The sequence below is a fragment of the Cervus canadensis genome, chromosome 19 (assembly GCF_019320065.1).
Source record: "Cervus canadensis isolate Bull #8, Minnesota chromosome 19, ASM1932006v1, whole genome shotgun sequence".
NCBI classification, from domain to species: domain Eukaryota; kingdom Metazoa; phylum Chordata; class Mammalia; order Artiodactyla; family Cervidae; genus Cervus; species Cervus canadensis.
The window spans coordinates 41,951,829-41,965,122 of NC_057404.1; the positions used below are offsets into that span (position 1 = coordinate 41,951,829).

Here is a 13,294-nt window from a genome sequence, read left to right on the forward strand (position 1 = left end):
GACTCTCTAGTTATGTGCATGACTCTCAAGTTACGCTGCACGACTCTTAGTTACGGCGCAAGCGACTTTAGTCTATGCCCCCACGGGATATATGTTATCACGGACTTACACTGTTTTGGCACGGACTCTCTAGGTTTGCCACAGGACGCCTAGTTATGGGCACGGACTCTCTATTATGCACACGGACCGCTCTAGTTATGCGCACGGACTCTCTAGTTATGCACATGGACTCTCTAGTTATGGGCACGGACTCTCTAGTTATGCAGACTCTCTAGTTATGGCGCACGGACTCTCTAGTTATGGCACACGGACGCTCTAGTTATGGCGCACGGACTCTCTAGTTATGGTGCACGGACTCTCTAGTTAAGCGCACGGACTCTCTAGTTATGCACACGAACTCTCTAGTTATGGGCACGGACTCTCTAGTTATGCACACAGACTCTCTAGTTATGCAGACTCTCTAGTTATGGCGCACGGACTCTCTAGTTATGGGCACGGACTCTCTAGTTACAGCGCACGGACTCTCTAGTTACGGCGCACGGACTCTCTAGTTATGGGCACGGACTCTCTAGTTACGGCGCACGGACTCTCTAGTTACGGCGCACGGACTCTCTAGTTATGCGCACGGACTCTCTAGTTACGCACATGGGCTTAGTAGTTCTGCGGCATATGGGCTCTTAGTTCCCTGACCAGGGATTGAACCTGAATTCCCTGTGTTGCAAGGTGGATTCTTCAACCACCCGAGCACCAGCGAAGTGTACCGTCTTTTCTTTTTTAAATGAGTGGACAATAATACACACAAATATCATCCTCCATTTGCTAGACCTTCAGAATTTTCAGTGTGCTTGCACATACGACTTTTAGTGTGATCCTTAAAACGATTACATACATAAGCTAAGTCAGGGCTGTCCTCAGGGTTTCACACAGCATTAAACGAGGGCAATCAATTCAGAGACCTGTCCTTGACTGTGAATTCAATGCTTGTCCTACTCTACAAAGCTGATCTAAGTATTGGTCAGCGTTTTCTCTTTATAAATGAAACACAAAAAATAGACATACAGAAAAAGGTATAGTTTGAGAGATATAGGCAGAAATTTGATCACTGGACTTGAAGACTGTTCCTATGATAAATTGGAGTCTGCCAGTAAGAACAAGTCGGATAATATTTAACTGTGAATGGATATTTTTACTGTGCATATAGTCACAATCTACTAAGATATGTGCTTGTATTTTTATTGGGAAGTGTACTTCTACCCTGATAGTTAAGCCATTCTTTTATAGTACTGAAGATATCTTCACTAATATGTAAAGATTTGATAATGCAAAAGCAAATTTCCTCTTTTCTAAGAATCTATAATGGAGAAACAGTCAAGATTATAGGAAACTAAGGAGATGTCACAGGATAAATATAAGCCCAATGAATTCATCTGAAAAATAGTTTTTTCTAAATCAGTGATTAACTTAGGTTTATTCTTGATTATCATTATCTATAATAGTAGTCTTCAAAATGTTTAAGTGTACTGAAGTAAAATGGAAAGATTGGGAAGTATCAGCATTTTCCACTTACTTGATGTATCTTGGGCCTGTTGATTTCTTCTAAGATTTTCTCTCAATAACCTTATAACTTCTTTTTGATATTCTACAGTGGCTTTTGTTGAAGCAATTCTATTAAGAGCAACAGAAATATGTAAAAACCCAGAAACAGACTTTTAATGAAGGAATAACACACAACTGCTATCAAGAATTTTCTAGCAAGACACATCATATCAACATGTTTACAGGTAGCAGTAGGTAACCCCTCATACCTTCCTGGTATCACACACCTCACAGCTATAATATCATCAAATTGGAAATATTTGTCTGGTTGCAGGAATGACTTTTTTTTTTTAACATTGAGAAATCAATTCTATTTAAATTTCTGGAAGCTCAATAGCTGTTAAAAGTATATTGAGTAAAATTATACCTGGGAGCACCATAAAACAAGTAACTGGTCTGTTACCATGAGGTCCAAGAAACACCAAGAAGGTATAACAATCACCAGAGCATGAAAGCAAAAAGCAGCTTCCGTTCTAAAGTCAGGAAAGCAAACCCTAGCTGCAGCTCTGGTTCAAGGTGTTATAATCAAAGGTCAAATTCTGCTCATTGTTCCCTGGTAGAGACATTTTATGAACTGTTTGCTTAAGCATTAATCAGCAGTGATAAATTATAAGACACTCTGCCCTTTTTAGAGGCTGACAGTATCTGCTGATTCTATTCTGTAAGTAAAATTGCTTTTTATGATGAAGATCTTAACAGATATAAGTTTCACTTTTTATCACTAGAAGGCTGGTTAGAACAAATGAAGATCTGGAGTGCTACGTATTTGGCAAAATTACACATCATCATTAAATATTTATTAAAGATTTGTAGGAAGAATAAAAATGTTAAGAGCCAGAAGGGATAAGAAATTCTTTAATATAAACCAATCCTTTTACTGATTATGAATGTGAGGCCCAGAGAGATAAACAGCTTGTTAAAGGTGATATATTCATTAGAGGCAATATATTTCTAATTTAGTTTCCCTGACACTGTCTAATGGTCTTTTCATTATTCTATATCACAAAGAACTTCAGGCATGCTATTATGTATATGGGCTGTGTGTGTGTGAGTCACTCAGTTGTGTTCAACTCTTTGCAATCCCACTGACTGTAGCCCATCAGGCTCTTCTGTTCATGGAATTCTCTAGGCAAGAATACTGGAGTGGGTTGCCCTTCTCTTCTCTAGGGGATCTTCCTGACTCAGGGATCGAACCCAGGTCTCCCGCATTGCAGGCAGATTCTTTTTACCATCTGAGCCACCAGGGAAGCCCCATGTGTATGGTACTATATAAATAAATCAATAAAAAAGAATATGCTCTTAGGTATTAGGTATCATAATTTAAAAGGAAATATAACTTTCCCACAAAAACATGACAGAAAGAATAAATAAAATAAACAAAAACCAACAGAAACCTTAGCAAACTGGAACCCACAGGTTTTTTTTGGCCACATCTTGTGGCTTGCTGAATCTTACTTCCCTGGCCAGGGATTGAACCTGGGGCCATGGCAGTGAAGGCACCAAGTCCTAACTACTGGACTGCCAGGGAACTCCCCACCACAGGGTTTTTAACATTCACTTCCAAGAGTAAAGAGAGTATTTTAAAGCTATTTATACATAATAAGCAAAAAGCATCCCCCCTCCCCCTCCAAAAAAGATGTGTTAGCAACCAGGATTGTGCTCATTTAAAAACCTTTATGTATGTAATGAGAATTTAATAAATTTAAACTCTGTGAGTGGTTGTATTTATTTTTAGAAAAGCAAATAATATTTTCTTATATTTTAAAAAACTTAACTAATGCAAAGAAATTTATATAATTAAAGCAAATTTAAGCTTTTAAAAGCACGTTCAATTAAGGCAAAGACATACTCCTTTTCAAACTCCTTCGCATTTTTCATCTTCTCTAGGTCTACTTTCACCAGCTTCATTTTGAGATCTTCAATTTCTTCTTTATAAGGTTTAGCTCCTAAAGCAGCTTTGTCCTAGATTTTTTACAGAACAGAAAAATACAATAATTTTAGAGAAATTCTGAAGAGCTGCCTTGATCTGGTAGGAAACATTTGGAAACAGCAATCTTTTAATATATGAAAAGCAGGGGAGGCACAAATTTTAACCCTGAAATGAATAACAGATAGATATTTGAGGTAAAGTAATTGGAAGTGAATATGTATTTAGAGAACATATGATTTTTGTTTCTTTCAACAAGTTTTTTTCCCAATCTAAAACAATCTACCTAAACAAATGAAACAGAGGTAGAAAACAGTGAAATGGATAGAGAAAGGTTAATCAGGAAAATGAAAGAAAAAGATGCCAGTACAACAATATAAATATCAAACTGGAATCAAATTTAAGGCACAAAGTACTACTCAGCATTGTTGAGGGTTTTTTTTTTTTGGCTGCACTACAATGGCATGTGGGATCTTAGTTCCCCAACCAGGTATTGAACTCACATCCCCTTGCAGTGGAAGCACAGAGTCTTAATCACTGGACCACCAGGGGATTCCCTGTTGAGGATATTTTATAGTCAAAGATGGTCCATCCACCAACTTGGAACTCAGGCTTTTACATGAACTAGAGAAATAACCTTCCATCTTATTTGAGCCATTGCATTTTTGGTTCCCTTTTTTATAGCAGCTAACATGTCACATTAATACACTCTCCTGAATTCTCTCTTCAAATGACAAGTGTTTAAAAATTAACTAAGACCATGATATCCTTTAGCCAAAATCCTCTGATGATTTCCCATCTTACCCAGAATAAAAACCAGAGGAGCCTGCAAGACCCTTTATGATTTGGCTCTCTGTTATTTTTCACCTCCTTTCCCACCTCTATCCTCTTGCTCACTCTGCTCGGGAGACACTGGCTTTCTTGTGGTTTCCTAAACATGTCTAGGACTTTCTGTGTTTCTGTGTTGAGACCTCTGTGTTTGCTACTTCCTTCGCCTAGAAAGCCCTTCTACCACCCTGCTCACCCCATCACTTCACGTCACCCTAAAGGTGTGGCCCTCCTCAGTAACCCTTTATAAAATCACATCTCTTTCCCTTACACTCCCACTTTTATTCAGTATCCCCGTACTTTGTCTGGCTTACTTTTTTTCCATTGCATTTTTCACTACTTGACACACATATATATATTTCATTATTTTCTCACTTCCTGAATGATATAAACTCCCTGAAGGAAGGGAGAAATTTTTTATCCCATCCCTGTACGTGTGGCATCTAGAACAACCACTAACACACAGCACGCAGCCAACAAATATTTGTTGAATAAACAAAAATGTGGTCATTAAATTATCTGAAATATTAAAATATTAGTCCCCAAATTCTAAAGCTTCACAGTGAATTTTCTTGGTTTTAGCTATACCAACAATTGTCAAAAAAACAAAACATTATTTTCTCTTGCCTCTCTGTTTCATGTCTCATTGAGTGAGCCTGAATTTTTAGAACAATATTAAATAATGGAAAGAATAGACATTCTTGACTAGTTCCCAATTTTAACTACAATGAAGAGACACAGGTGCAGAGATAACACAAATACCTATTAATGTTGGACTCAAGTAAAAGAAGTATGAGAGGTGGCTGGGCTAAAACAAAAGGGAGTGGTAAAGATACGATTGATGAGGGTACAAATGGTGTAATGGCATTCATGGTCAAAAACATTTATACTACTGTTCTTTATAAAAACAGGTCAGAGTCAGCCGACAGTGTAGCAGGTGGGACTCAACAACAAGGGATTAAGTAGAAGAAAAGAGAATTTTAAAATGTACTTATCTAATAAAGAATATTATTTGGATCTGAAGCTTTTTTTTTGAAAAATAAAAAATATACTTTAAACTATAAAGAATAATATTTATATGTCTCTTAAAAACAATTTTTTTTGGAAGATAAAAATCATTTTGGATGAAAACATATTCCTACATTTCATTTCTAAGTTGTCACTTGCTTTTTAAAAGTTTTGAGTCCTGAACTTCAGATATGCATAGGTAATACAAAGCTGAAGTAAAAGCTGAGTCCCAAAGCATCTGTCAAATTCAACAGTAAAAGAAAAAAAAAATAACACTCTTTGATTTGTAAAATGAGATTGTTAAATTACCTGAAGTACTTGGACCATTTCTTTTGTTTTTTCAAGGCATTCATTTGATTCATTAACTTGCTGTTGAAGTTTTGCTATTATATCATTAGTCATCTCAAGTTCTTTCTGCATCTTCATAATCTTGCCCTCCTTATGCATAGCACTTTCTTTAGCTTCACGGAGTGATGTTTCCAGCGCTTGAATTTTCTAGTAGAAAAAGTACACATTTAAGGTCTGCCATAAAGACAGTCACAGTACATAAGTTTAAGACAAAGATAATCATATACAGGTATTCATTTTCACAGATCGCATTAACAAAGGATAAAAGAGAAGGAGAAGCCAAATGCCAATTTACACACCTATTTTTTTTAAATTTATAAGCTGATGCTTTTTGAGTTAAAAAACACCCAGATTTTACATTATAAGGTTTACTGTTTATTTACTCGTTAGCATGGTACCAAGCATTTAAACAGGCACCTACATTTTAAATGAGCACGACTTAAGAGTTGATAATTAGCTCTTTAAAGTAATATGTCTTTTCCTTTATTTTTATTATCTAGTTTTGAACTTGAAAAATAAAAGCATATGGAACAATTGATGAAGAGTAACTTTCCCCAACTCAGTACCCCAGCTGACCCTAAGGTAATGACTTGACTCTTCCAGGTATATCCTTCCGGAAGTTTTCTATGTGTAGCTAAGCATATGTGAATATTCAATTCATAAAAACAGTCACACACACAGTAGGAACATACTAAATAAATAGTTCTGCATTAAAGAAAAAACTTGACAATATATTTTCCAGATCTTTCCATTATCAATGCACATTGTTGTTCAGTAGCTAAGTCATGGTCGATTCTTTGCAACCCCGTGGGTGTAGCCAGCCAGACTCCTCTGTCCATGGAATTCACTCCACGGCAAGAATACTGGAGTGGGTTGCCATTCCTTTCTCCAGGAATTTGCTCAGATTAATGTCCATTGAGTCAGTGATGCTATCTATGTAGATCTCTCATATTTGTTTTCCTGGGTACATATATCCTGTTTCATGGAAATTATCCACTAATGAACATTTAGGTGATTTCTAGTTTTTTTTCCAGGTGCCAAAAATACTGGAATTTAAATATCTGAATTTGTTCATATTTATAAGATTATTCACATACATATACATGCAGGTTTTCTCAGAAAATACATTTCTTTTTGACCTACCCAGAATTTATTTTTATTTGAGTGAGGTGGAAATCCAGAATTTCCACCCCCCCAGATGTCAAGCTGTTTGTTCTGAATCAAATATTAAGTAAACTGTTTTTTCTTCACTGAGTTAATTGTTAACCATCATCATATACAAATTCTCAAACTTTCCTGAGTGTACTGAACTTTGTTCTGTTCCAATGCTCTATTTATTTCTGCATCATTACCAAACTATTCTACTTATCTATTCCTATATCATTACCAAACTACTCTAATTTGGCATAATTTCCAAACTAATAGCATATGATTTCTTATCTGATAAGGAATGTCCTGGGTCACTGCTTCTTCATCTTACTGCTTTGTTAGATGGGTTTCAAATTTCTGCCAGTTTACTGAGGTCTGTAGTAATCAATACATCAATCAACTGTATACTAGTGATCTTCTGGTTTCCGCTGGAATTTATTAAACTAGTGGCTGTTGTTTTATTATGAGTGTTTATTTCAGTAAAAATGATCAGTTATAATTTACTCTTGGGTTCCTCACTAAGTCATTTTGTGTGATAATAAAATAAAATATCATGTTTGCTTTAGAGAGTCCCAGTAAGGGTAAAATAATTGAATTATTCATGTAACATACTGATTCTTGTGCACAGGTTAATCTGCTTACAAAATCTATTTTTAGCCTCTTCCATTTTTATTTTCATTATAACATTAACCTATATGAAAGACTGATGATAATTAGAGAAACCCTAAATTGCTCTTTCCCCCTAAACTAGTTTTGTATAAAGACACAGATTATAGTTTAATAGAAAGTCACATGCTTTAGGAAACTTACACTGTACGGTAATACTTTAAGTGGTGTATGCATCTAGTCATCAGATTAAGCTATGAGTTACTTCTGCTTCACAATCCAAAGGGAAGATCTTATATAACACCTAGCTGTTTAATTAGCTGAATGACAGTCACAATAGAACTCTATTTTAAAAAAACAAGCCCATCACCCATATACAAAGATAGCCCATGTTCCCTAACACATTCAATACTATAATTTTGCTCTGAAATGCTATGTAAGACATGCTATATGTAAATGTCATATAAGATGTTAAAGGCATTTTAAGACTTTGATGAAGCTGCAAATTGAAAAACCTGAGAAAGTACACACCTCTGTGACTTGCTGTGTAGCTCTTGTTGTGACATGAAGATTCCTGTCTTCTGTAGTAGGATTACCAAGAGAACCAGAGGTCAGGGAGAGCTTCAAAGTTTGGTAATTTTTAAATAGTTTTTCATTGTTTTCTTTCACTGATTTCAGATCATGTTCCCATTCTTTGGCTATGGTAGCATTTCTTTCTTCAAACTCTGTTAATTCATTCATTATAGCCTATTGAATTGTAAAAACACCATTATAGCCCTAAAATGAAATGAATTATACACATACACAAAAAAGGAAAACACTTATGAAAATACTGGAGTTCTAGGACAAGGCATAGGCTGACCCCTATCATTCAGCACACTCTAGAAGAGAACTTTAAAAGAATGTGAACATTCTTTGTGGTTCAAATCAGTTCCTGAAATTTCAAATGACGTTGGATGTTGGTGATGAGAATAAAAGAATAAGGGCTGAAGAGCACCTGTACTGCTTTGCAAGATGATAATCTCACTTTATTGGATCCCAACTAACACACGAAGAAGAATCTGAAGAATTATGCAGGTTAAAGTTATTATGTATGTTATGATATATACCACATCATATATAAACATTAACTGACATCTAATAGCAGGACATAGCCAGTAAACTTAACAACAAGCCATTTTCATTCTAAACCTCACTGTTTATAGGGAAAATCATTCTCTGACTTTTGGTAATTAATCTGAAAACCCTGTATTTCTGTGCAGGGAATAATGATCAACTAACATCTTCTTTTACATCAACGCCTAACTACTTCTGAAATTACTCATATAATCCTTTTACTTCCTAACTTCTAAGGCATGTACTTTTTGCTGTCATCATGGATGCCTTATTGGTCTTACCTATAAATTTCTTGGTGGCTTTATGGCAAATTTGTCAGAGTTGGATCCTAAATTACTTGTGTTCTTGCCAGCATCCTGGATGCTCCATAGCGCTAAACTAGGACCTCACACTATATAGAATTACCAGCTTCTTCTTTCAGGGTGCTGGAGGAAGCCACATATCTATGCTGATACTCATTGCAAGAGTGCCTACTTTCTTTTTTCATTGAAGTGTAATTGATTTACAATGCTGTGTTAGTTTCAGGTGTAGAGAAAAGTGATTCAGTTATACATATGTACCTATTTTATTTTTTCTTCAGATCCTTTTCCCTTACAGGTTATTACAAAATATTGAGTACAGTTCCCTGTGCAGAACAGTAGGACCTTGTTGGATGAATTCCTACTTTCTGATCACAACTGGGCCTTCAACATTGCAAGAACAACACTTAATTATGTGGAGATTACCTTATCCAAACACTGGCTATGCATTTCTCCATTGACTGTGAACTATTTTTTTTTTTTTTGAAACAACTCATTTACTATTTTGCTAGCTTAGAGTATTTAACGAATGGATGAGCAATCCAGTCACAGGCAATTATTCTTTTTAGAAACATTATTTATATTTCAATATGATTAAAGTATTGTTTCCAGATGAAGTTAAAGTCTTTGTCTGGAAATAACTACCCAAACACAGAGATATAACACTAATATTAAACACTGTAATATTAATCCAGGTCCCTCTGCTCCAATTACTTATGGTGGTTTAGTCACTAAGTTGTGTCCGACTCTTGTGACCCCATGGACTGTAGCCCACCTGGCTCCTCTCTCCATGGGATTTCCCAGGCAAGAATATTGGAGTGGGTTGCCTTCTCCATTGATTACATGCAGTAACAAGTGATTCTCTGATTACTGCATATTTTTCTAGGTATACGAGATAGGGATTACTTCAGAAAGTAGAATGACTATTCCGATCAGTAAAAGGTGAAACAATGAACTGACTGAAAGGGATGTTGGCTCTTATGAATCTGTTCTCTAGGGCTGGTCACCTTTGGAACGATGATTACAAACCACAGCGTGAACATCAAAGCTGAAGGATCCGGGCATGTAACAGTGACACTGCTGAGATGAAAAGCATGTGAGGCCTTACAAGTGAAGCACCTGACCAGGCTTGTCCAGGGGTTTCCTGAAACAGGCTCATGGCTCACACTGTCAGAGGCTGCTTGGAAAAAAGGCTCAGTTCCTACAGAAGCAGCCCAAAGTGAGAATAGAAAGAGGAAAACGGCAAGAAGATTTTGTGTGTAAAAAATTGATTGCTACACAGCAAGATTTTATCTTCTTTACAAGTATAAATATATCTTTAATTATCCTAAGGAAGCATAATACATTAGAGGCAGAAGATGTTTTACAGTCAACTTTTTTCACAAAGCACACGCAAATAAATTTTAAGAAAATACTTAAAAGAAGAAGAAAGAGGTAGCACAAGAAAATTACTACTTACCGTTATTTTCTTATGATAGAAGTTATTCACTTGACAAATACTATCATTTTCTTCCTGGATGACATTTTTAAGCTTTTCTATATCAAAATGAGCATTCAACCACTCTTCCAAAAACCGAGTCATTTCTTTTCTATTACTTAGTACTTGCTGAAATTCAGTCTTTATGCTATGGAAATCACTTTCTGAAAAATCCTTAAGAATTTCCTGTGAAAAATAAGCATTGAATCACCTGAACATTAGAAAAGTTTTAATCTAAATATCATAAAAAGGGAAAAACACCTTACTGAACTTTATTCTTAATATTTTAAAGTAAATATAATTTTAATTTAAAACTTTAGTTATTGATAATAAAATTTTGGCAGTACAACCTATGCAACAAAGGCAAGTCTACAAATTCTGCTCAAATTAAAGCCCCTCAAAACTATAAATATATGACTAATTATCACAATGTATGAACTGTCTCTGGATGTTGCTTTCTGTGCACATAACAGGCTGCACATGGTATTGGAAATTGGATGCTGGCCTCATACTGCTGAGCAGGACATTTCATGTGGAGTTGTAATGAAAATGTTTCTGACTCCCAGTCACAGATCTAGGAAGTTTTAGAAGGCATTTGGAAACTTATTCTGGGGTTCCATGAATTCCCACTGGATGATATTACATCTATTTTCTGTATCTTTGGGGTTCTGAAAGGACGCTACACTATTATCTGGCACTCTTCACACCTCGCCAGCTGTCATTCTGCAACTGATTTTTAATTTTTGGTAAGTAAAAATGACTCTAAATATATGCAAAGGTACTTTTCGACTTGATAAAAGGCTTGACATCTAGTAAAACCCATTTTAAACAAATTATACTTCGATATGTAGATCCATGCTCTGGTTCAATTTGAGGTCCCTTGATTCTCTGGGTGGTACATCATAATCTTGTTGAAGGTGCTGTATTTCCATCAGCAGTTCATTTTGCTTTTCCACTTCATCAATAAAAGCTGTTTCAAACTTATTGATGGATTCATGTTGTTCTTCCTTTGTCCTTGCAACATAGCTTAGCACATACTTGCAGAGAAACATAAAACAAATTGGGAAATGAAACTTGTACCATGTTTAGATGAAGTTTTAAATCCCTGAGACTATGAGGCAGGATGGCATCTCTTGTTTATCTATGTTCCCTGGTTAAGTCAGGAATAAGGAAAGAGCCACTCTGTTCTCAATTTTCTCTTCTCAGCAACTTGGCAGGATAACTTCCAGGCCTCTCTCTAGTTCTGTATTTCTGACTTCCTCCTGCAATACACTTCATAGATGTCCCACAATCACCTCAGTTTCAATAGGCTTAAAATGTACATGATTCCTTTCCCTAGAAACCCATCTATGTCTATTATCCTCTCTTCGGTTAATTACATCATCAACCACCTAGGTTTCCCAGCTAGATACCTGAGATCATTTTCAACATCTTCTGCCTACCTTGACCGGGTAACAAAAATGGGTATGACATGTATCAAGATTTACTTGTCAAGTGTATTTAGATGTCTGGCTTTAAGGTGATAATAATTTGAATACCATATGCTGCATGGATCTCTTTAGTAAGTTCTGGATATTTGACTGCCAGGGTGGGTGGAAGAGTATCAGGGCCTGGAGGGCAATTTACCAAATAGGAAGGCCAGATACCAGTTCCCCACTTCCCCTAACTTCCACCATTCCTTAATCTCTTGTAATTCGGCCTCTTCCTTAACCACTCAACTGAAACCAGTCTGGCAGAGGTCACCAGTGAGCTCTATTATCAACAAACTGGGGGCATCTCTCCAGTCCGTATGCCGGCTGACACATCTGCCCTCTTGACCACTTCATCTCTGGCATACTCTTTCACTGACTTCAGTGATAGCACTTCTGCTTGGTTCTCTTCCGTCACTTTGACTTTTTCTGACCTTGAACCCATGAGCTGCTCTTTTCTGCTACTGTCTCTTCAAGACTTATCCCTTCTGAAGTGCTTATTGGATCTCCAATCTCTTATTCCTCTACTATGCTTTCTGGGTGACGTTACTCACAGATGTTGTGCAATGTATCACCTATATAAATCCCAAATCTTTATCTTTAGCCCTGACATTTCCCCTGACAAGCCTCAGACTCTCAACTGAATGCTTACTTGGTCTCTCTTCTTAAACATTCTGTCACAGGTATTTCTACCTCAAAACATCTCAAACTGAACACCTAATCTCTTCCCTTCTTTATTTGTTAATGGTAACACTGTCTACAAACCTGGCTAAGCCTGAATCTTGATTCTCGTTTTAAACTTCTCTCCCTTACCACGACCATCAATCACATGGACTGCTATCTCCAGCTGTCAGAGGTCTGTCCCCCCATCCCCGAGAACCCTTCCCAAGTAGTGCTGTCGCTTGGTACAGCTTCTCTGGACCCAGTGCAGCTGTTTCTGGCCACAAACTCATTTCTTCTTTGTCTATAGGGAAGTATCTGAAATAATAACCTGATCATGCCACTGCCAGCACCTTAAAATAACTATCCAATGGCTCTGCCTCATCTACAAAATGAACTCCAAGCTTTATCGCTTAAGTCTGTCTTCCACTAGTCTTATCTTCTCTAACTTTTTATCTGATATGTTATACAATCTAAACATACTTCTATAACAGTGCTTATTACCTGTTTATATGTCTGCTTCACTCACTATGAGGTTCTTGAGATGCTGTTCACATCTGTCTCCTAAATACCTGGACAGTGTCTAGGTCCACAGGCAAAGTTCAGGTTTTGTTGAAACACAGGTCCTAGGTGCACTGAGGGTCTTGAACACACTGTTCTTAGACCCATGCAATCTTCAATTTAATAGTAAATATGCTAGATAGCAAATATGCTAACTCTCAAAAAGTGAAAAAAGTAACAAGTCTATTGCTAAGCTGTGTCTGACTCTTTCCAACCCCATGGACTGCAGCACGACAGGCCAACCTTCAAG

The 13,294-nt window shown here is 36.6% G+C and overlaps 1 protein-coding gene and 1 non-coding gene across 5 annotated transcripts in view; both read right to left on the reverse strand.

Annotated features, from left to right (window-relative positions):
* CENPE (centromere protein E) overlaps positions 1-13,294 on the reverse strand; it is a 75,677-nt gene that overhangs the window by 8,136 nt on the left and 54,247 nt on the right. For all 4 annotated transcript variants that reach the window (XM_043438616.1, XM_043438614.1, XM_043438615.1 and 1 more), the window contains 6 exons: positions 11,194-11,391; positions 10,337-10,540; positions 7,994-8,209; positions 5,669-5,854; positions 3,446-3,558; positions 1,568-1,665 (listed from right to left, as the gene is read on the reverse strand). In XM_043438616.1, coding sequence (XP_043294551.1) covers positions 1,568-1,665; positions 3,446-3,558; positions 5,669-5,854; positions 7,994-8,209; positions 10,337-10,540; positions 11,194-11,391 — 1,015 coding nt within the window. The remainder of the gene's footprint in view (positions 1-1,567; positions 1,666-3,445; positions 3,559-5,668; positions 5,855-7,993; positions 8,210-10,336; positions 10,541-11,193; positions 11,392-13,294) is intronic.
* On the reverse strand, positions 3,052-3,124 carry TRNAE-UUC. The gene has a single exon. It is a non-coding gene; the product is annotated as a tRNA-Glu (tRNA).